This window comes from Hydra vulgaris, chromosome 08 (genome assembly GCF_038396675.1).
Source record: "Hydra vulgaris chromosome 08, alternate assembly HydraT2T_AEP".
Classification (NCBI taxonomy): Eukaryota; Metazoa; Cnidaria; class Hydrozoa; order Anthoathecata; family Hydridae; genus Hydra; species Hydra vulgaris.
Window position 1 is genome coordinate 49,486,765 of NC_088927.1, and position 25,736 is coordinate 49,512,500.

Consider the following 25,736-nt stretch of genomic DNA (forward strand, 5'->3'; position numbering starts at 1 on the left):
TAGCAATCAGTTGTATGAAATTGATTATATTCCATGAAATGTCAGTTGTAAACGATAATCTAAGAAAATGTAAAGAAGAGGACTCGGTGAGAGGTTTGCCATTCATTAATATAAGAAGTGAGTTTTGTTTAAAATTTACAAGCTATTGTGAGCCCCAATCTGTTACAGAAGTGAGGTCAGATTCAAGATAGGCCGCCTGCTCTAAGCCATTAAAAAATGAAGATATTTTGTCAAGACACGAGTATAAAGATGAGTCATCAGCAAAAAGATCAAAAGATGTCAATTTTAACTTTTTAACTTTAGATGTAAGGTTTTTGGGAATATTATTAATGTAGATAAGAAACAAAACAGAGCCAATGAGAGAACCTTGAGGTACCCCAGAAGTTACTAGATATGAAGAAGAGTGTTGTCCTTTGAGGATGACTTTAATAAAGCGGTTAGAAAGAAACAATTTGATAATCTCGAAAGTTTTCCCAAATACACCATATGAAACAAGCATATGGAGTAGATCAACATGCAAAATTTTGTCAAAAGCCTTAGATATGTCAAGAGCAATAGTTTTTAAGCAATTTATGGTCGGTTTTGTGCTTCAAAGTTTTAACTGTTGCTAGATCAACAGGAAAAGTTTTTTTTTGAGAATATTTTGTACTTAAAAAGGAAATAGATGTAGTTTGATAACAATGCAGAGATTGCAATGCAGCTTGGGATTACAAATGGAACATATAAAACTTATGATAAGTGCTCCCGCGGTGATACATAAGCCCAAACGAGTCTTGAAATTTTCAGCGATATGCCGCAGGTCTTCTGGCGACAATCAATCCCATTCCGGGCGCAACAATTACTTCAGCGACTCCAAACTTATGTGGCGTGTAGCACAGGCCCTGGCCTCCAAAATTGACCACACACTGTAATCCATTGGGTTGAGATCCGGCGAGTAGAGCGGCCATTCCGAAGACGCGATGAAGTCCCGAAAATGGGTCCGACACCAGTATTGAGTTGTTTTTGCCTTGTGAGCAGGAGCAGAGTCCTGTTGGAACGTCCAATTTACATCGCCGAAGTGCTGTTGGGCCAACAGAAATACCACAGTCTCGAGAATGTCGCATCGGTAGACTTCTTGGTTGATTTTGACTCCTTGATCCACGAAAATGAGGGGAGTCTTACCGCTAGCGCAGATTCCGTCCCAGACCATGGCGGACTGCGGATTTTAGCAGTGTTCGACAATGGCCGACATGCCGGGAGCCACAGTGGATGTACAGGGTGACCAGAAAAAATGGAGACAAAATTTAATATGTCCTGATAATAAATTTTTTTACGGTATCCAATTAATTTTATTGGTTTTCGGATTCTCCATGTTTTTATGTTTAGTATATATGTTCTTAGTTTGATATCTCTAAAATATATTATATTTTTAGAATGTCAAATAAACGTAGTGCAATTTTGGAGTTGTTTCGTAAAGGAATGTGTCAATGTGATATTGTTCGCTTGCTTAATGTGCCTAAGCAAGACCAGCTCCTGTTGTTTTGGTGGATGTGCGCCTGTTCGACGGTGAACAGCTTCTTGTCCGTGAACAGGATGCGCTCCCATCGCTGAGCAGCTGCCCGACGCTTGAGTTAACGACATCTCTGGAGCCGCACACATTTGTTTTCATTGGTGAGCAATTGAACTTTTTGGAGCTTGTAAGGCATGAGGTTAAGCTCCCTTTCTGCCATTGTCGTACCGATTTATGTTTCATTCCGGTTTAACGAGCGATTTTTCGCATGGAGACCCTTGAATTTCGCTTGACTTGCTTCCTGACGATTTGTCGGTTGGCGGATGTGTTGACGGTGTATCTTCTAACACTTCCTGGACAGCGACCATCGTGGCCGAGCTCCTTGAAACGATTGACGGCCTTGGACACAGTTTGCTTAGGCACATTAAGCAAGCAAACAATATCACATTGACACATTCCTTTACGAAACAACTCCAAAATTGCACTACGTTTATTTGACATTCTAAAAATATAATATATTTTAGAGATATCAAACTAAGAACATATATACTAAACATAAAAACATGGAGAATCCGAAAACCAATAAAATTAATTGGATACCGTAAAAAAATTTATTATCAGGACATATTAAATTTTGTCTCCATTTTTTCTGGTCACCCTGTACATACATACATACATACATACATACATACATACATACATACATACATACATACATACATACATACATACATACATACATACATACATATCAATAAAATGCTAAATAAACTAATAGAACAAATTATTTTTAATCATGCAAAGATTGTTACCATGGCTACCATGGTTTTAACTACAAAGTATGAGTAATTCTAACTTTTTTAAAAGGATGGCCAAAGTTTAAGCAGTTATAGTTATGAGAAATATCAGCACTTTACAACAACAGCATACTATAAATCAACTTTAGTTGCAGTAAGACGATTGAAGAAGCGGACAGTTGAATTAAATCGCAATGTTTTAATGGAACTAAAACAGGTTAAAGATTTTTTAACTTTGTCCTAAGTTATATATCTAATTGAAAATCATTTGCTAAGATTTTTTTTAGTAATATATAGTTAATATGTATTTCTAGTTGCGAGACATTCGTCATGACAACATAAACATGTTTATTGGTGCCTGTGTGGATACTGGAAATATCGCTATTGTTACTCAATATTGTGCTCGAGGTAGTCTACAGGTTTGTTTTTTTTTCATTACAATTTATAAGGAAAATGATAAGTTTCAGCCTTCTTTTGCTATAAGGTTTTGTTAAGTTTGAGTTTTGAGTTCATTCAAGCTACTAAATTTAACTTTAATGGCAATATCTTTAACCTCAAATTTTAATCTTAAATTTTTAATCTTTATTTCAAATTTAAATAGAACAATTAAAACTGAGATATTTTATTTCAAATTTAAATAGAACAATTAAAACTGAGATTTACTGAAATTCTTTCTATTTTGGTATGTTTAAAGGTTAGCATGGTTCGAGCAGGCCTGTATAAAATCTTCTTACATAATTGTATCTTTCTTTATTTTATCTTAATAGGTTTTAGTGTTTTATATTGACTCAATAAAAATTGTTTATTTACACACACAGGTTTTATATATATATATATATATATATATATATATATATATATATATATATATATATATATATATATATATATATATATACATATATATATATATATATATATATATATATATATATATATATATATATATATATATACATATACATATATATATATATATATATATATATATATATATATATATATATATATATATATATATATATGTATGTATATATATATATGCATACATACATATATTGACTCAATAAAAATTTTATATTGACTCAATAAAAATTGTTTATTTACACACACACACAGGTTATATATATATATATATATATATATATATATATATATATATATATATATATATATATATATATATATATATATATATATATATATATATATATATATATACATATATATATATATATATATATATATATATATATATATATATATATATATATATATATATATATGTATGTATGTATATATATATATGCATATATATATATATTATTTATATATATATTTATATATATATGTAAATAAACTTTATATATATATATATATACATATATATATATATATATATATATATATATATATATATATATATATATATATATGTATGTATGTATATATATATATATATATATATATATATATATGTATATATATATATATATATGTATATATATATATATATATATATATATATATATATATATATATATGTATATATATATATATATATATATATATATATATATATATATATATATATATATATATATATATATATATATATATATATATATATATATATATATATATATATATATATATATATATATATATATATATATATATAGTGCTCGAAATAGCGGCCAATCAATGATTATCTACTTCTGGAAAAAATGATATTTTGACCTTTCAAAATCAATTCTGGACGATCAAATTTGATCGGCAAGAATTGCTGTCAAACTTGATATTAAAAGTTCAAAAACATTCTAAAACAAACGTCACAAAAAGACAAAAGTAAAACATCAACTCAATTTAAAGTTTTATCTAATTTTAATTGAGTCTAAAAACTTTGTCTAAAAGATTAAAATCATGTATGAAAATTTTTTATATAAATTGAAAATTTTTTTTAAAGAAAGATTTTATGATGGCTTTTTACATGTTTGACAAAAGCCTACTCCTAGCAAAGCCACGAGTATGTGTAGAATTTCCAAAACTAAGGAAACTCTAAAAAAAATGCTTTTTCTCGAACAACAAACCTTTAGAATATCTATTAAAAAATTTATAACTTATATGTTAATTGCTGGTGAATAATTTTTCTGTTTTTTTTTTTTGTATGACTGTTTAATCAATTTTTTTTTAAACGAATGAATCATAAATCAAAAAGTAATATTTCAAAACCTTTTTCACAAAGTATTGTTTCAAAATTTTTTTTATAAACTAGTTTAGTTTTTTAATTTCAAAACTTGGTTTTAGTAACCAAGTAACCACAATCATGTAGAAGTTGATAGTAAACCAGACAGTAGAAGTTAATAGTAAAGCTTAAAAAAGACAGGATGGTAGAAGTTAATAGTAAAGCTTAAAAAAGACAGATGATAAAATTCGTGAATTTAAATGAAGCAGGGTTATATTTTGTTGTGCAGGCAAAAACCAAGAATCACCATTAGAGTTTGCAAATGAACATAATATTTTAACAAAATAACAGGCGAAAAGTGTATTATGGTTAGATAAATCTAAGTGTAACATAAATACTTCAGATCCAAAACTAATATTTACATAAAAATGTAAAAAGATGGTTTACTTGTAGCTCAACAAGCAATACTGGAATTGACCTTAAGTATGCAATCCTCAAAATTAGGAAAAATGAGGTCGGCAAATAATTGCCGACCTCATTTTTCCTAATTTTGAAAAGAGGTCTGTAAATAAAATTTAATACAAAGGTCTTACCATAAAACATAGAAACGAGGTCAGCAATTTTTTGCAGACCTCAAACACTTCTAGGTTGGCATTGCTGAATGCCAACCCTAATTCCGAGGGCTGAGTATGTGTGTGTTTTTTTTAAATGTTATTCACTTCCCCAAGGCCAAGGGGGCCACTACATTCAAAGAGGTTATTTTTTGTGGTTGCAACCCTCACTCAACTTTTTAACTCCAAAAGAAGTTTAAAGAGCTATGTGAAATGCTATAACCTTAAAATGGGGTGTATAAAGATAATTTCTTTTGGATCTTTAACCAAAGAATAATCTTCTGTGAACCTAACAAATATCGACAAAAACTGCAGAAATGCATAATGTCTCTAAATAATAATCTTCAAGGTAGGTGGTGAGTATATGAGTGCGGTAGTCTTTAAGGTATGAGTTTATAGAAACTATGTAAACATAATTGGGGTTTAATAATGCTCGAGTACATTTTATAAATTTTTTTTAAAAAGGTTAATTACTGCCTAGCATCGAAATTTGTTGATTTGTTTAAAAAATTATTTTTACTTGTTCTCTTTGTCAATTATTATAAATAAGTCCGATGTCTTCTACTTCAAAAAAGATAAAGAAAAAAGCTTATAAAGATATTAATTTAAGATGAAAAAAATATTTTATTCTATAAAAAACATTTTGTGACAGTTGTGAAAAAGTAAAATTTATTTCACCAGTTGTTACAAATTCATGTTTGTTTACTGTTTTTACTAGAAAGTAAAATCGATTTGTAAGTAAAATTACCTAGTATAGTGTTACCTAATAAGTTACCTAAATATAGTGTTGTTGTTTTTTTTAGATTTTAAGTGCAAATGTACCAATATTTTTTTACAAAAAAGCAAAAAGCAATTTCTTTTTGCGCTGCAAAAATGTTTGAAAAAAATTTACAGAAATTAATTTATTTTTATATGTAAATTTAAATGTTTTCGACAAATTTTTTATTTAAAAAAATTTTATTCATTTTTATTTTCAAGTTTTATTTTTTAGTTTTGTTATTAGAGTATTCTTGAAAATGATAATATTAAACTGGACACACTATTTTGTTTATTAGGATATTCTTTAAAATAATAATATTAAACTGGACACCCTGTTTTGTTTATTAGGATATTCTTGAAAATGATAATATTAAACTGGACACACTATTTTGTTTATTAGGATATTCTTGAAAATGATAATATTAAACTGGACACACTGTTTTGTTTATCTTTACTTCACGAGGTAGTGAAAGGAATGCAGTTTTTACATTGCAGTGATATAAAATCTCATGGTAATTTAAAATCTTCTAACTGTGTTATTGATGTCAGATGGACTCTTAAAATTACTGATTTTGGTCTGCATGAGTTTAAACACGATAATTCTGCTGTGGAATCAACAAATGTTAACTATAGAAGTGAGTTTTTTTTTATTTTTTATTAATGATATATTTTTATCTTGTTAATTATTTCCAAAGAAAAATTTAAATTTTTTTTTGAATTTCAAAATTAGGTCAATAAGTTTTTCTCAGCAGTTAATTCTTAAATGAATCTTCAAAGATTCTAAAATCATGCATTACTTTTTATAATTTGTTATTCTTATAACTTAGGTTTGTTGTATAAAGCACCTGAACTTCTGCGGTTGATTAATCCTCCACTGAGAGGTTCGCAAAAAGGTGATATCTATAGCTTTGCAATTATAACACAAGAGTTCCATACAAGGGAAGGACCTTGGAGTACTTCTTATTTAGAACCTCATGGTAAGTTTATTTTTCAAACATTGATATTTAATAATTTAACAGTCAGAAACTTTTTATTTAAAAATGTCTGGTCTCCAAAAAAAATTCTTACAAAACAGTTGAAATATTGTGATGAGGAAATTTTCACTAAAAAATTTATCTGAAATCTAAGATTTATCTATCTTTATTTATTTATCTGAAATCTAAGATTTCAGATAAATTTTACTCTTTTAGTGAAAATCCAAACAAAATGAAAGCATAATATTTAAAGTAGTCTCCAATTCTATAATGGCTGTTTGATTTGAACTTACAAAAGAACTTGCCTAAAAAAAATTAAAATATGCAATATTTTTGCAACAAAATAAAAACTAAATGATTAGGTTTGTGTTGGGTGTTAGTTGTCTGGATTTTAAGTGTTTATTTTTTAAATATGATTATCTTAATAATTTCTTAATATGTTTCAAAATTAAACTAGTTTTGTTATGAGACTAGGTTTTGACATTAAGTTTTAATGTTGAGTCATTAGAATTTTATAGGTGGTAAAAAATGTTTTTTTAATGTAGTATTTATTTTTATATCAATGTTAACTACAGTTGCTGAAACTTTACCAAATTAAAAGAAAATTGTTGAATTTGAGAAAATAATCTTTGGATAGTATACGGCCTTATTGATAAAATGTTGTTTTATAATGAATAGTGCAATAATTGATTTTTTATCAAGATCTAAAATAATTTTTTATCTTGGAATATCATGAATCCAATTAGTTTTTATATTTTAAATGAGAAAATAATAATTTATATATTACTTAACAAGTACTTCCAAGCTGGCTAACACTGCTCTATGCTTACAGCTGGCCAGTGCTCAAAGCACACAGCTGGCCAGCACTGTTCTATGCTCACAGCTGGCCAGTGGCACTTAAAGCTCACATCTTGTCAGCACTGCTCTATGCTCACAGCTGTCTAACACTGTTTTATTTGGTTCAAGTAAAGGAAGTATAGGGAGCTTTTTAAATAAAAAGTGTTTTTTATTAAAGTTCTTCAAAAACTCCGTTTTTACTCAATTAGGGTTTATTAGACCATATAAAAAAAAATCTTATAAAACAAAATGGTTATTGGTTTATATATGTTGTTGTGCTTTTTGAAAATGCAGTTTTTAACATCAACATTTGCTATTAACATTTGCTAGAAAATTTCTTATTAGAGTAATGATTAAACCAACACTCTTAATGACAATATTATTTTAAATAACATTAAAAAAAACTATCCAAAAACGGTTTTCTAAAAACAATCATTACTCTTTTTTATTTAACAAAATTTTACATCTTCATTGATTAACACAATTAATGTAAAATACAAAACCTTTTCTTTTTTAAACCTTAAAAAAGTTTTGTAAAAACAGTTTTTGCTTTTTATTTAGGAGCATTTTAAACTTTAATAAAAATGCAAATAATTTCATTGATACTTATTTCGATGTATTTTATCTTTTATATTATGCCAACTTTCTTATTGTAAAGGTGAACAAATAAATGTTTGTTGTAGTTATTGCATCTTATATATGATGCTAATTTTCTAAAGAATCTAAAATTGAATGGTGAAGGTGAATGAATAAAAGTTTGTTGTAGTTATTGCATCTTATATATGATGCTAATTTTCTAAAGAACCTAAAAATGAATTGTGAAGGTGAATGAATAAAAGTCTTTTGAAAAAAGTTTGTAGTATTTTTTGCATCTTTCAACCAACTTGTAGATTAAGAATAGGATCTTATAGATTAAGAAAAAAATCTTTTTTGACTAAGACTTTAAAAATATATATTTTTTCAAACGAATTCACTCTCAATAAGGCTGCAAACAACTTTATTATTAAAGTTAGGAAAACAGAAAGCAAAAAAGAGGGCTAAGAAAGCAGTTGACAAAAAACTATAAAAACTTTAAGTTACATGAGTTAGAAAAACAAAGACATTAAATTCAAATCACTGATGTTTGAGAAGAAAAAAACCGAATACAACTTTGTTGAACAACAAATTGCTTAATTTTGATTGATAAACAACAAAATGACTTTTGTAACAGAAGTATTTTTGTAAAAACATGTTTTGTAAAGACTTTGGCAAAGATTATTTATTAAAAGAGTTTTGTCATCAGCAAATGCTTAGGAACCTGAAAGTCCTAAAATGTATTAGAACCTGATTAAAATATTTGTCATCAGCAGTTGCTTAGGAGGTAGATGAGATTATCAGTATAAGAGAAGAATGACCAAAGATAGCATCTTGTGATAAACTGAAAAGTTACTGGAAACGAAGGAAAGTATTGTCCATCGAGGATAACTTAAATTTTTCAGTTATAAAATAAAGGTTCAGTAGTTTTAAAGCTTTCCCAGATACACCATTTGAAGCGAGCTAATGGAAAAACCAGCATGTCAGTCTTAATTGGAAGGTTTTGATATGTCAGGAGCAATAGCCCTTGCCTCACTGTTTCCAACCAAAGCATGATAGCCCTTTGTCATAATGTTTAACAAGTCAGCGCTAGAACTAGATTGTTAAAATTTTTTTCAAGATCAGTAGTTTTTTAATTAAAGATTTAAAAACTTAATAACAGTAAGACTGATTTGGCATCAACAAAGAGTCAGTGATCTAGAGAGTATTTTAAAATTGGAGTTGTAAGATGTCATTTTCCTGCAGACAGGAAAACAAGGTTCAGATGAGCATTTTTTAAATAAATTTGAAAGTAATGATAAGAGATCTGAGAAAAAAGAAATTGGGAATTGCTATAACTGAGTTAACTGAGTTTTAATAAAAAAACTTCATGAAAATGGAACATTTTCAACTTTTTATGAATGAAATTTAATTTTAAACTATTTGTTGAAATTGTATTCTTTATTAAAGACATGTTTAAAAAAAGTCACTTGATTACAATTATTTTTTAACACATCATCTTTCAGTGCTCTCAAACAGCCAGTAGTATATTCTGGCAATGATCTTCACTGTGGGATGTATCAACAAATTCTTGGTTGCAAGTTTATGGAAGTCTTCCTCAATCTGATACCACTTCACGACAACTCTAGTGGTATCAGTAAGAATAAAGAGAAGCCACCTCTCCTATGCGATTAAGTTTTTAAGTTTTAGATGGATACTAGGACCTTCTGAGCTTAATTCTTTCTTGTTATTGTTGTAATCTTTTTAAATCTTGTAAATAGCTAATCTATAACAAAATTTGGTAACTATATAATAGTGTTGTGACCAAAACTAAAAATTGTAACTACCTTAACTAAAAAAACCGTAACTAAAATTACCCGACTAACTTTTTAGTCTAACTAAAATTAGTCGACTAACTTTTTAGTCTAACTAAATTTAGTCGACTAACTTTTTAGCGTAACTAAAATTAGTCGACTAACTTTTTAGCGTAACTAAAATTAGTCGACTAACTTTTTAGCGTAAATAAATTAGTCGACTAACTTTTTAGTCTAACTAAATTTAGTTGACTAACTTTTTAGTCTAACTAAATTTAGTCGACTAACTTTTTAGCGTAACTAAAATTAGTCGACTAACTTTTTAGCGTAAATAAATTAGTCGACTAACTTTTTAGTCTAACTAAGTTTAGTCGACTAACTTTTTAGTGTAACTAAAATTAGTCGACTAACTTTTTAGCGTAACTAAAATTAGTCGACTAACTTTTTAGCGTAAATAAATTAGTCGACTAACTTTTTAGTCTAACTAAATTTAGTCGACTAACTTTTTAGTCTAACTAAATTTAGTCGACTAGTTTTAGTCTAACTAAATTTAGTCGACTAACTTTTTAGCGTAACTAAATTTAGTCGACTAATTTTAGTCTAACTAAATTTAGTTGACTAACTTTTTAGCGTAACTAAAATTAGTCGACTAACTTTTTAGTATAAATAAATTAGTCGACTAACTTTTTAGTCTAACTAAGTTTAGTCGACTAACTTTTTAGTCAAACTAAATTTAGTAGACTAACTTTTTAGCGTAACTAAAATTAGTCAACTATCTTTTTAGTCTAACTGAATTTAGTCGACTAACTTTTTAATCTAACCAAATTTAGTCGGCTAAGTTTTTAATTTGCGAAAAATACTTTTTTAAAATCTTGTTATGTGTTAGTTGTGAAGTGGTTTGAGCGCCATTTTTTTAATAGCAAATTGCTGTAAGTTACAATTTAGATCTCCATGGCATCTTTTTCAAAGTTGATTTTCAGAGTTTTTTAAGTTTTTGGAGAAGACTTTTTTTTCTCAAGTTTGCGAGATATACACTTAGAGTTTTGTATATCCAATTAATCCCTCCTTATTACTAAGTACTTATTTTAACTTTCAATGAAAAGCGGTTTAAATCTGGATTTTTTCAATTTCTAATTAAAATGAATCATAAATTATTAGAAAAAAAAATGGTGCCATATTTTTGAAAGGTGTTGTATGCAGAAGCTTTTTTGGATTTCTTTTATATAATACCAGCAATCATTTTTTGAGGTAATAATACCTATTTTTTTTGTTTTACACTCATAAAACGCAGTTTTTACAGTGACGACAATAATAATTGACAATTACACAATATAGAAATAATAAAAAACATTAATTGCGTAACATTTACATATTGTTGTCACTGTAAAAACTGTGTTTTATATATTCAATTACTAATTGAATATATATCTTGTTCAACTCTCAATTTTTTTTTTTTTTTTTAAATTATTATTAAAATGCTAATAACTAATTGTGTATTCGGTATAAAATATCAGCTGTTTTTGGCGGAGTTGTTCTACTAACAAACCAATTTTTATTTAATTCAATAAAAGAAAATGTAGGGCATTACTAGGTACAAACAAAACATTTTTATTACCTAATTGTCACAAATTATATTTCGTATTTTAAATTTCTTAAAAACAATAAACTTTAATGAATGTCTTTAAGTTGATTTATTTGTCTTAATTCATATTATGTTCATATAATTTCTCAACACAACAAAATTTAAGAAATGTCTTAACTGACACCTCAAAGTAATGGTTTCCCGCTATATATTAGATAAACCGTTATTCTCAAAAATATATTTAAATTTACTTTAAGAAATTGCATTTTTAAACTATGTCGAAAAATAATACGTTTTCTCCAATTGAATATGCTGCTCCAATATCTGATTTAAAGAAAAGGTTGGATAAAAGAAAGACTATAGTTGAACAAAACCCTGCAAATCATAACGATAGCGAAACAAGTTCAAGTTTTTCATCCGCTCAAACAGTAATTGAAGTTGATACTCAGTCAATTGAAGAAGCAGCTAAAACTACATACAAATATTACTCAATCGAGGAGGAAACATCAAAATGGATATGCAATCAATGTAATAGTAGCAGACCTAAAAAGTACTCTTGTAAAACATCAAAGATATTATTAGATTACCATCTTGAACATTATCACGAAATAATAACGCCGAAAAAAAAACGAACTATAAGTGGCTTGTCAAAAGAAGTTAGCGATAAGATTGATAGAGCTCTTTTAATTTTCATTATTGCCAGTTGTCTTCCATTTATGTTGGTAAAAAGTAATGCATTTAAAGAATTTGTTTTGAGTTTAAATCCAAAGTATAAAGTGCCTTGCCAAAAAAAGTTAAGATCTCTTTTAACTGATTTATATCAAGAAAAAGTTGAACTTTTGAAATGAAAATTATTATTAATTAAAGTTTTATCTATTACTACTGACGGATGGACGTCCTGTCAAAACTATAGTTACATATCTGCAAGTGCACATTTCATTTCTGACAAAACAAATTTCATCAGTTTTTGTTTGGGCTTTGCATACCTTAATGGCCGCTATGATGCAGATAATTTAAAAGAGGCTTTGCTAAAAATCGTAGAAAAGTTTAAAGTGGATGATAAAATAATGAGTATAGTATCAGACAACGCCAATAACGTACGCAACTGTCTAAATTCTTTGAAAGTTTGTTTAAACATTCAACCAATAAGATGCATGGGACATGTTTTGCAATTAGTTGTTAAAAATGTCATAGATTTAGTTGAAGAAGGTACACATACTTCATTTGATTCAAGATGTGAAAACTCGTTGGCACTCTACGCTTCTCATGGCAGAGCGAATGCTTAAGCTTCACTCCTACGTAAAAGATATCTTTAATTCAAAACAACAATACAAAGATATGAGAAAATATTTACTCGATGATGATGAAATGGTTAACTTAAAAGTAATGGTAAATGCTTTATTAAGCTTTAATCAAGTAAGTGTTTTACTATCTGGCGATAGGTATGCAACGTGTTCTTTAATTATTCCAAGTTTAAAGTACCTTGAGAAGCAGCTGAGTAAGAATAAAAGTGAAACTCCTCCTTTAATTGTAATATTGAAATCACATTTGTTAGAATCTTTACAAACTTACAAAGATTCCTATGAATTAGAGAATAATTCCTTTTTATTGTGTGCCACTTTTTTGGATCCAAATTATAAAAGTTTTCAATTCTTTGAAAAGTACGAAAAAAAGAAATATTTAAAAATTGTAAAAGAATTTTTGTCAGATTTTTATCTCGCAAAAAGAGTTGGTGAAATAATTCCAATTAAAAAGGTGACAAAGGAATCAAAAAAATTTAAGTTGTCATTTGAGGATGAAGAAGATGATTCCGGAAGTGATAGTGATAAAAATGTAACCTTAGATTTAAAAGAAGAAATCAGTGAATATATAAGATTGTCAGTGCACGAACAAAATGTTTTAGAGTTTTGGCATCAAAATCAATATGTTTTTCCAATATTGTATTGCATTTCAACGATGATTTTATGTACACCTGTTACCAGTGCACCAAGTGAGCGCCTTTTTTCTGACGCATTAAACAATTTGTATGCTAAGCGAAACAGTATGACGGCTGAATGTTTTCAAATGTTGATGTTTTTGTACAAAAATTTGGAATTTTTTAATTTGGTTTAAAATTGGTGCAATTTAATCAATGTAATACGGAAATATCTTGTAATAATTATTTTTGAATTTATTTTATTGTTCTTAAATAAAAACTCTTAAATTTAGAACTTGAACTGTTTTGTTTTAAAAACAATCAAACAAGATTGCAACATGTTTAAAAAATGATTTTATAAAGTTGTTGCTCTCATGTTTGGGGCGGGGGGGGACCCCAGAAACTTAAGGGCTTTTATGTTTCCAGGCTACAAGCATCCCAATTTTTTGCAAAGTATCATTATCCGATTTTCAATTTTTTTTTTAGAAAAACCAATTGCTTAATTAGACTATAAAACTAAGTGCAAAATATGAACGTTGCAAGTCTTCCGGATTCTATGTTATTTAAATTTAAGTTTTTTTACATTTGTAAATGTATTTTACATTTTCATGTATTAATTACGACCCACCCAAGTTTATGTTAATAAAATCATTCATTATTTCATAATGAATGATTTCATTAACCTTACCTTTTCTTTATAATTCTACAAAAAATGGTGTCTCAAATGCGGTTTATTTAAGTTGATATTTCAAACTTACTTTTTAAATAAGATTGCTTCTAGTTAACTTTAGATCTTACTTTTCACGCTAAAACTCTTATTTTATAACAAACTATCTACTCCAACTTGAAGCAATTTAATACCAAAAATTGCTGCTGCCTAGTATACAGCCATATTTAATATAATTAAATGAGTTTATATACGACTAAAAATTAAATTTTTGATACCAAAAAAAAATACATTATTTTAGGAAAAGTATATCGTGACTTAATTTTTTTTTAACAAAAAATGAAAATGTACTTTAAAATGATAGATATTCTGCATTTTTTAAGTAATTAAAAAGTGATAAGAAATTTTCTGGTTTGATAAAGCGACCGCAGCCATTTAATAGAATGTTTATCTTATTTTACAGTTATTAAAAACGATTTAACTGCGGGGTTGCAATTTTAAATGCAGACGATGAGCTTCTCGGTAAATGCTATTAAATGTTTTGCATTTTAAAAACTCTATTAATATGTATAACATTTGGTGTGCATTTTAGAATAAATAAATTGCCGAAGCTTAAATGTACTTAAATTGTAACAAACATAACCTAAATACGCCAACCAATTTAAGCGCAATTCCGTGCTTATTTGTCCGTACGTTGAAAAAATGAGAAAATGATAAAGTTTTAATTATGAATGTAATGATAGTGTTGCATATATAAGCTTTCGCATTAAATGACAAGCTTGTTGAGAAAAATGATGGAAGTTAGCGTTAATAAATTGGTACTTCTTATCGCTGATATGAAATTAAATATTTAGAGACTAAGTATATTCAGGGGGAATACACAGGGGGAGTATACAGGGGGGGGAGGGGGAGGTGAAAAGTTGAAAACTGCCGTAAGAATATTTGCCGATTAAAAATTATACTTGTTGAGTATAAAAATATATAACTCGATTGCTGAGATTTGCTAATAACTATAATAACATCTTAATTTGCCGAATGATCAAACTAAATATCGGCAATAGCATGACCTATAAGAGATGGACGTGCAACCTTTTTTTTTTTTTTTTTGCGAACCATGCTCATTGCGCATTGTTACAAATCTTTTGTTTTAAACAATAGAAATTAAATTATAAAGTCTGTCGGATTCGTCGAACTAGTTACATCAATTTCCTTTTAGTTATTCAAGATAACAGCAATAGATAGCGATTCCACGGCTCAACGAAAAACATTTGACGTTTGACAAAAAACACGTAACTTTCATGAACTTTACTCCTTTATATCTTTTCGTATGCTTAAGCAAACACCTTGAGGTTTTTCGCGTCAATTAGTGTTACTCAACCTCTTTCCAGCCATATATAGAAAGTACTATGGTTTATATGGCTTCATTTAAATTTTATCCATATCTTAAGACCACTTTTAAGAAAAAAGCTCGAAGCGGGAACGTTTTTTTAAAACAAAGCTTTTGGAGGTTAGGATTCCTTAGTACCAAAACACATCCAATTTTTATAAAACTTTATGTATATATTAAAGAAGGGATGACGAATCTAATGGAATGTGGACACTTTTTAACTTTTATACATAAATTTTTAGTTCTTAGTTTCAAAACTTCAAGGTTTACTTTTATAGGAAAAAAAAGTGTTTTTTAAAAGTGTCCAGGTGGAAATTGCAAGTTTACTCTTTCCTCTTTTTATAACAAGTATTTATTTATGTTTTCTTGAAGAATAGGTTCTAAGGATTTTTATATAGAAATTATGTATATATATATATATAACTATATTCCTAAAATGATGGAAATCTGTTCGTGCCGACAACTGATTTCCTTTTCCTTGGTGTAAATTGTTTAGTAATTTGTCAACACGTGAAGTAGTTACTTATTCTGAACAGTCTTATTAAACAAATGCTATAAAATTTAAACTAATACCACGTGATCAGAGTTTCTGTTTAAAAACTAAGGGCAGCCATTTTAATAGATTTATTTGTTGACGGGTGAAAGTTTAGAGTTTGTCGGAAACTCCCATGGCTCGCTGATTTCTGCGGCCTCTTTGATGTAAAACAATAGGTTGCACGTCCATCTCTTATAGTTCCATGGTAATAGATAGTGAGTGTCATACCCCCAACACCACCTTCCCTTCTAGCTGGCTCCAATACTATATATCACTAATATGAAAATGAAAATTTATAGGCAATGTATAATAAAATCCAATTTTATGAATGTTACTTATCTGGGATAATTTTTCTTATGTTGCTATTTTAAGCCTTTGAAATAGCGTTGTTAACCGAAAGATTTCAAAGATTTCTGGAATATCTTTCAAAAGGGTATATACAATTAGTGTTTATTTTTATTCGTAACGAATATATAGAAGCCTTAAAATTTGTCAAAGTAACTTTCGCAAATAATACTTCTGAAAATTAGACTTTCGCAAGTTGCTATTTCAAATAATGCTCTTCCAAAACTTCCAAAAGTTTCACTTTTGGAAGTAGCACTTGAGAAATGAGCGCTTTCGATAACTACGTTTTGAAATCTATAAAGGAAGTTTATTCGCTTAACTGCAAGAAATATGAAAATAAAATATCTGTATATATCAAACTATTTGTAATGAAACTTTATCTTCAGTATAGCAACATATTAAATTTTTACTAGTTTGTTTTTTCAAATAATGATCAAAAAATTTATTTCGAAAGGAAAATTTTTGATAAATCCACTTGAAGAACGGTCACTTATGGAATTCGTCATAAAAACAAGATTGAAATGTTCCATTTAAAAAAATTTGTTCAATGAACTAGGTAATTAAATGCTCATTAGTAATGAGCATGATATTATTTTTTAACTCAGTTAAAAAATAATATCAGTTTTTTACTTCTTAAAAATTTGCATGCGCGATAATTGACACTTATGAGTAATGAGTCATTACTCATAAGTGTCAATTATCGCGCATGCAAATTTTTATGAAGTAAAAAACTGATATTATTTTTTAACTGAGTCCTTTCAGTAGGTTCCAAAAATCTTCTTTCAAAATGAATCAATTAGCAAGTTTCTTTTCGCTTGTGATTCTTGCGAAAATTTTATTTTTTGTATATTGCTTTACCAGCGGCGTGGGCAGGATTTTTTTGATATTTCAGATATGACGCTTTTAGGCATCATGCAAACTGATAACTCAAGAATGTTGTTAAGTCAAATGAAAATGTTTCTCAAAAAAATCGCGGTGATTGGAGTGTGAGAACAAAAATACCCCAACAAGTTCGCTTTCCCAACCCCGAATTAGACGTTAAATTAAACTGCAGAATGTTAATTAAAAGTTCAAAGGGTGCCTTTTTTAGATTCCATACCCATTGGGTTTTTATAAACAGTTGCAACAACCGCATTGGTAGTTGTCTCAGAGCTGGGAAAAAATTCTAATAATCAAATTTGATTTAATACGTTACGAATTTGATTTGACTGGCCCCTATGAACCATAATTGGGACATTCAACCGCCACAATAATGTGCCATCAGGTGTGAAAATTTCATGGCATAGGTTATTCAGTTTTTCGTACTAAATTTTGTTTTAATCGAATAATTTTAGTTACGCTAAAAAGTTAGTCGACTAAATTTAGTTATGCTAAAAAGTTAGTCGACTAAATTTAGTTAGACTAAAATGTTATTCGACTAATTTATTTACGCTAAAAAGTTAGTCAACTAAATTTAGTTACGCTAAAAAGTTAGTCGACTAATTTTAGTTAGACTAAAAAGTTAGTCAACTAATTTTAGTTAGACTAAAATGTTATTCGACTAATTTATTTACGCTAAAAAGTTAGTCGACTAGTTTTAGTTAGACTAAAAAGTTAGTTGACTAAATTTTGTTAGACTAAAAAGTTAGTCGACTAAATTTAGTTAGGCTAAAACTAACCTTAACTCCCACCCCTAATATATAATAAATATTAATAATAATAAATAATTATATAAACTTATATGACTATAAAATGATGTAGTTGACTAGATATATGATGTTGGTAACTAAATGGTAAAGGAGATAATAAGTAGATGAAAATAAATAATAAGGGAGATATTCAAATTGAATTTTTTATTTTTATTAAAACTTGTTATTTCTGTTAGTTTCATAATTTGGTTTGAACTATAACAGATATTTAGGGAGTTAATCAAATTGAATTTCCTATTTTTAACAAAACTTGTTATTTCTGCTAGTTTTATAATTTGATTTAAAGTATAACAGATATTTAGGAAAATATTTAGAATTAAATTAAAACTAGTATTAACTTTTTTAGAGATTGTAATGCGTGTTAAGAATGGTGAAAATCCACCATTTAGACCGCATGTCCCTCAGTTGATTGAGAATGCAGAAGATTTGAGAGATATAATGAAAAAGTCTTGGGTTGAGAATGCTGATGAACGACCATCATTTACAGATATTCGCAAAGAAATAGAAGGTTTAATGAAGAGAAACAATTTGTGAGTATTTATTTTATTGCTTGATTTGAATATAATTTTTATTGATATAAATACACTTTATTGACACAACCACCATTACTATAGTGATACCACAGCATGAAAAAGTAATTTTTTGATATTAAAAAAAAAATTACTTTTATCTATACAAAGTTACTTTAATCAAAAAAAAAAAATTTTTTTTTTTTAAAGTATTATTTTCTTAATGTATATATATATATATATATACAGTGTGGAAAATAACAGTCAGGTAATGGTCAACGACTGCCTGAAATGGCTAAAGTTGCTATTTTGACCACCCAAAATGAATTCTTGCCGGTCATGGTTGACCAGTTGAAAAACTATCAAAGTTTTAAAAAAACAAGATTTTATTTATTCTTAAATTTTTTTTAGCATTTTTATTCTTTTTGCATAACAAAATTATCGCTAATATTTTAAAAGTTATAAAAGTTTTAGTAACACCCTCTAAATTCTAAAAAAAATGTGAATAAAGGTGTGATAAAAAATGTTATTTGGGTTTATTCTCATTAGATCCCAAACCTCCGAGACAAGTTGTGTTCATATTAAAGAGAATGATAGAAAAAAAAGTTTGGGATGAATTTTTTTGATTACTTTGATATTTGAACAAAGAAAAAGTAACTTTTTATTTTAGTCGAAGCTTGTCTTCTCCGTTTTATTGTAGGCCTAAAAGTCAGCATAATATACGTCCCAACCTACAGACTTGATAACTTATTCAAGCGCATTTTATTCCTAAGAGTACATGATGTCATTGATTTTTGTTTTGTTTGCACAAGAGATAGATTATGTAAACAAACAAAAGTCAATGACGTCATGTACTAAAAATCTAGTAAATTATCAAGTCTGTAGATTGCGGTGTATATTATGCTGACTTTTAGGCCTACAATTAAGCAGAAAAGGCAAGCTTCAACTAAAATTAAAAAGTTAGTTTTTCTTGGTATTCATTTATTCTTTTGTTTTAATCAAAAAAATTTAACCCAAACATTTTTTTTATTATTCTCTTTAATATGAATACAACATGTCTCGGAGGTTTGGGACACTCTTTAAGTGAATATTTTCAAAAAATAACAAGAAGCCCTAAAGCTCATTTGAAACACTTGTGAATTCGCTTTGTTGATGAATGTTATATATGAAGTTAACTATAATATCATTAATTTTTTTGCTTCACTTATTTAGATTACTTTTATTTGTGGTAAAAATACTTTTTTCATTATTGAAGTTCTTATTTTATTGTTATTTTAATATAAATATTTAATATGTTATTTTAATTATAATATAATAAATATATAATAATTGCTGTATTTAACTAAGAATGTTTTTTCTTTTAACTGTACTTAGTCACTTTGTTTTTCTTTTTTTTTAAATCTAATTTTCTTGTTTACAATTTAATATACAATTAAAGGATTTTTTTTTAAATCTCTTATTTTAATTTCATATTTTCTATTTTCTCATTTGGATTTTCTTGTTTTAATTTATATTTTTGCATTTTTTTAGCATTAACCTTAATTTTTTTTTTGCATTTCCGTATAACCCTGTAATAACATTAGTATCAACTAATTAACATTTTTAAAATGATTTTAATGAGCAAAAATATAAAATATAAAAATTTTTCTTCAACTTCCTTTAAAGATTAAAGTTCTTATTTTATTATTATTTGAATTTGTTGTATGTAACATTTTCACTTCCTACTGTATTTTTTTTTTTTTTTTTCATTCAATCTTTTTATTTATTTTTTCTCAAAGCTTTTCCTGTCATTTGCAAAATTATTGCAATCAATAAATTACTTTTAAATAAGTTTAAAATTATCAATTGCCCCATTGACCTTTTTTTTTTATCAATTAAGGAATCAGACTAAACATATATTTGAAAATACATTTTTAGTAAAAACTTTGTTTTATGTAGCATAAGTAATAGTTGCATCTCACTTTGCATTTTTCTTTTAGTAACAAGTATTAAGTTTAAATTTTTTTCAATATTTTATAAAAAAATTCAAAATTAAATTACTTGGATGTTATCAAACTTTCTTTTTTAATTTAATAAAAATCTGTAGGTGTGAGAGTTACTTGAAATTTAATAAAAATCTGTCGGTGTGAGTTACTTAAAATTTAATTAAAAATTGGATAAATAAAGAAATAAAGCACTCTATTCAAAAAATTAATCTGATTAGTTAATTAAAATTAATGTTACCTTCAAAGCTTGGACAAGCTGTAGTGATGCAATGAAGTTATCATGCTCTTCCCACAGTTCTGGTTCGAATCGAAGAAAATCGCTTGGCATTTGCAGTTTTTCCATCAGCATGGCAGATCTTTTAGAAATAAAGTTTTCTAACTTCTTGTCCTTGAAAGTCTTAAATTGAATAGCTATTTGTTTCAGCGGCTCCTCTACTCCATCTGCTTCTTGCATTGCCTTCACCATCAGACGCTTCATTGATATGCTGACCTGATTATCAAATAATGCCAAACCAATCAGGTCCTCCTACAAATACCAGAGGTGATTGGAAAGCTTTTCTGATGCAACCTTTGCTATCACTAGGTGAATGCTTGAGTAGTTAATGAGTGATTGTAGTAGTTGAATATCATTATAAGGTGCTGTTGATGAACAAAATGCTGTCGTCCATGCTTTAGGTACAGATGGACTGCAAAGACACACTTGATACAGGCCTTTTTTTATAAGTATATAAATATAAAAAACATGCATTTTTACCATCAAACATGCTAGTATTGTATCTTTCCTGTTCAATGAACACTCATTGAGTTTAAAAGCGCTTGAAAAGCAGAACTTCAGGACCTAAAGTTGATCCCATACAAGCCTGAAAGACTGCACCAACTACAAGTTCCAGAACGTTGTGGCGACATGGCAAATAAAGTAACTCATTGCCAAGCATTTGTTCTAGCAGAACGCATGACCCCATGCTTCTGCCAGTATTAGGACTTGTTGTGTCAAAGCACATGGCATTGACCTTAGAACCAACAACCCAGCTTTTCAGAGCTTCGAATATGGCAGAGGCATGGGCTTGGCCAGTTACAGATGGCAGTTGATGGCAGATGGCAACAGTAAGTAACTGAGACACTTGTTTTCTTGATACTATAACCGGAAGACGGTCCACTTTCTCCTTTCCGGTTAAGTCATGCATGAGTTTACCATCCCTATGAACGACAAGTGAAGAGTTTCCTTCGAACTTATCTTTCAGCTAGGCTGATTGAAAAGAACGATGTGTCCGCCGCTGTATTTGAATAGATTCTGTGTTCCACACGTAGTTATCAAGGCTGTGACCAATGCTCTTGATTGTTTCTGTGATAACAAAAACTGCTTTACAGTTTAAAATCTATGTTTGGTCCAAGGCAGCTGCAAGTTGTGGTGTGACAACAAGATTTCTACTTCTTTTGTGGCAAGCTGAAGTTTCTGTAAGTGCTTTTTCTTCGCTGCCCTCCAGTGCTGCTTCTGTTTGATCACTGTCATTATCCAAGCCACTAGTCGATGACACAAAAACTACAATCTCATTGTTCACTTCAAACAATTCATTCATCTGTTGATGTCTAACCACCGCTTTATGATATCTTTCTACTGCCTTCTTCTCTTTTACGGCAAGCTTCCTATCAACACCTGCCATTGATCATAGCCTGCCTTTTTCTGTCTGTCCTATTAATAACTCTTTGTCCTCTACATGTGTCATATTGAACATGTCTTCTAGAGTTGAACTGAAATTATTTTCTCAGGCCTTCTGTGTCGGTGTCTGGCGCCTCTTATTCTTTTTTATAAGGCGCCACATTTAAATGACTTTTTCCAGTTTTGCTTGACAATTTGGTTATCTTGTATAGGTATTCTCGCCTTTTGCCAAAACATTTGAACCTCTTGCACTGTAAATGCAGACGACTCACGTATAGTTTTATTCAATTCAATATGGTGATGTAAGAATAGGTGCAGTACTCAAAGGCAGCACCTTACTACCGGTTAACTCTTTGATTATCGATTCTAGTAAAAAAAGCTAACTGTGCAATCTGGTTGCCATTTACGTTAATTTGATTGTTGAACTATGTACTTTAAACTTATGAAAACTAAAAATAATTGAATTGTCAATCATCAACAAATGTAAATAAAATATTGTCATTAGTGACAAGTACAACTTTGATATCATTGAGCTACCTCAAAATATTGTTCAATTAAGTCAATATTTGGTCTGAGTTATTTTTACATATAAAGGAACGCCTTTAAGGGGTAAAACAGTCCAATTTTAAAACTTCAAAAATAATGGTCACCCTATTGAATAACAATAAATAAAAATTGTTTTTCTATAATCAATATTCAACAAAATTCAAACAATATTAATATTATATTTTTATTTTTGACTATTAAATCAATTTTTAGTAACTAAAATAAAATAAATACAATGAAATGGTATAAAAGAATTTAAATGTCCTAATTTAATTTTGGTTTTAATTTAAAAGTTAGCAATAATATTCATTTTAATAATTATTTTGAATGATCATACAGTTGATTGCTTACAATTTTTTTGTTGATTAGGTTCTAGTATATTGTCTTATATTAAGTTAGGCAATTATTTTTATCAAGTAAGTTGCATAATTTCTAGTTATTGACTATTTGGTAGTATAGAATTGATTATGAAGTTATAGACTATTTAGTAGTATGGAATATTGAATTCCATATTTAAAAAACTAGAGTAGTTGTATTATTCGTTATAAAGTTTTATTTTGATTAATTTACTTTTTTCCTTTTTTTTTTTAAACAGAAAGACCAATATTTTGGACAACATGGTGGCAATGATGGAGAAGTATACTAATCATCTAGAAGATATTGTCAACCAACGTACTGGTGAATTGCTTTCTGAAAAACAGAAAACAGAAGCTTTGCTTTTGCGTATGCTGCCACAGTCAGTTGCAAGACAGCTCATGAAGGGGCAAGAGGTTGAAGCTGAGTATTTTGATGAAGTCACAATTTACTTTAGTGATATTGTTGGTTTTACTTCTTTGTGTTCAATTAGTACCCCTTTACAGGTATTTAAAATTATTCTTTTTTTTTTTTTCAATTGCAATATTATTATTTCTGATTTTTTTTCTTCCAACATACGACTAAACTTAAATAATTGTATATAACAGTTTAATGTATTTACCGTTTAAATTTTTAATACAAAAGTATTTTGTAATTAAAAATGAAAACAACTTAAACAACCAAAAATTCACAATTACTATTTTAATTATAATTACTGGATTTCTCCAGTAAAATATAAATAAACATACTCAGAGCCTTTTTTACCCAACATTTTGTAACCAAGTAATTTTTTTGAAGTATAATAGTATTCCCAATTGAATTTCAAAAAAATAGCGGGAAAAAAAAGGAATTTATTCATATGGACTTAGTTAATTCAAATTTTGAGGATTTCTATTTTCAAAAAATGTTAATTCCATTTTGAAAGTTTACACATTTTTTTTTCTGAAAAAAATAATTGGAGCAAATTTGAAGTTTTAAACATGAAAGATAAAAATTAGCTGTTCAAGCACATTTACTTTAAAACTAAAGGGTCATCCATAAAGTACATACGTTTTTATTTTGACCCTCCTCTGCCCCCCTCCTTTTCCTGCATTTTGCTATGCACTTTTTTGAGTACCCTACGCCTCCCTAAAAGTAGCAAGGCTTGTAACCTACCTTCCCAACATTTTATGATATCTTTAACTTAGTGTCTCCTTACTATTATAATTGACCCCTGCTCTTCATCTCAAATATGCTATTTGCAGACTCTCACTCCCACTCCAAGCGTATGTACCTTATGGACAATTCCTAATATTGAAAATCAAAAATTCATATTTAAAAAATCCTGGCTTTAAATTGTTTTTTAAGACTATGCTCAAAACTTATTTTGAATTTAGTACTCAATAAGTTTCCATTTGTAATTGATGATAAGAAGCGCTTCTTGGCTAATGATAGGCAGAAGTTTTTAAGTTTGTAAGATTAAGTATATTTAGTAAATTAATCCTCATGTTGAACAATCATTCAGCATAGTGAAGACAAAGCAAAAAACAAACTGCCACAATACTTCAATCCAGTCTGTTATATCATCAGTGAAGTATCAGTTACAGACAAATAAGACAATCAAGACTTCAATGTAGTCTGCTATATATAAGCAAACAGGACCTGAGCATTAACGTGTCTTAAAAGATAAGGTGTATTGCAGGACTCAGGTAAAAAATGTCTGTCAGTGTTTTGCAAACTGCAAACAAACATGTTAAAATGATAGATGTTAAACATGTTAAACAAATATATTTACAAAGGAAAAATAGAGAAGTTGAAGAATGCTGTGTAAATATAAATTCAATACAAAAAAGAAAAATTTTCTGGTGAAAAATTTTAACAATGCTACATAGTTTAAAGATTCTATTATTGATCTGAAAAAGCTGATGAAGTTTTGCGATTTTTGATTTCTGAACTGAGATTTTATATTTAAAAACTAAATAAAGTATTATGGTTAGTGGGTATTTTTTAGTATTTCAAAAAAACAAATACAGCAATGCAAGTATTTCAACAACAAAGCTGTAGAAACATACTTTTGCTTTACAATAGTTTACTCAATACTCTTAAACTCAAATAGAAATCTGTATTTAAAACTAACCAACAAAATTTTTATAATCTAGGATTTTTATAAAACTAGGGTTAGCAAATCTGGAAAAATTTTTTACCCATGTGGCATAATAAGCTCTTAAACTAGAGTTAAGCAAATCTTGCTTATATTCAATACAAATGTCATTTTACGTAAATTTAACATAACCAACCCAAAACATCAACTAGAATTTTTTTAAGTGTTTAATATTTGGGTTCAGCATCTTTGAGAGCTGAACCCAAATATTAAACACTTTTATATTGCTAGTTATAGGCTATCCATCAAATTTTAAGTGTATATAGGGAGGGGGTTTATAAAGTTTAACTTATCTGTAGTAAATAATAATATATTTACTAGTTTAAGTTGTATAATAAATATTAAGAAGTATATAAAAGTATAAAAATTAATTTTTTTTTAAAATATTTATCAATTAAAACTTTATGT

The 25,736-nt window shown here is 28.1% G+C and overlaps 1 protein-coding gene across 1 annotated transcript in view; it reads left to right on the forward strand.

The window, feature by feature from the left end:
* LOC100199577 (atrial natriuretic peptide receptor 1) overlaps positions 1–25,736 on the forward strand; it is a 70,145-nt gene that overhangs the window by 35,437 nt on the left and 8,972 nt on the right. Inside the window, exons 11-16 of the mRNA XM_065803875.1 lie at positions 2,357–2,503; positions 2,601–2,705; positions 6,242–6,476; positions 6,669–6,818; positions 18,484–18,667; positions 23,430–23,694. Coding sequence (XP_065659947.1) covers positions 2,357–2,503; positions 2,601–2,705; positions 6,242–6,476; positions 6,669–6,818; positions 18,484–18,667; positions 23,430–23,694 — 1,086 coding nt within the window. The remainder of the gene's footprint in view (positions 1–2,356; positions 2,504–2,600; positions 2,706–6,241; positions 6,477–6,668; positions 6,819–18,483; positions 18,668–23,429; positions 23,695–25,736) is intronic.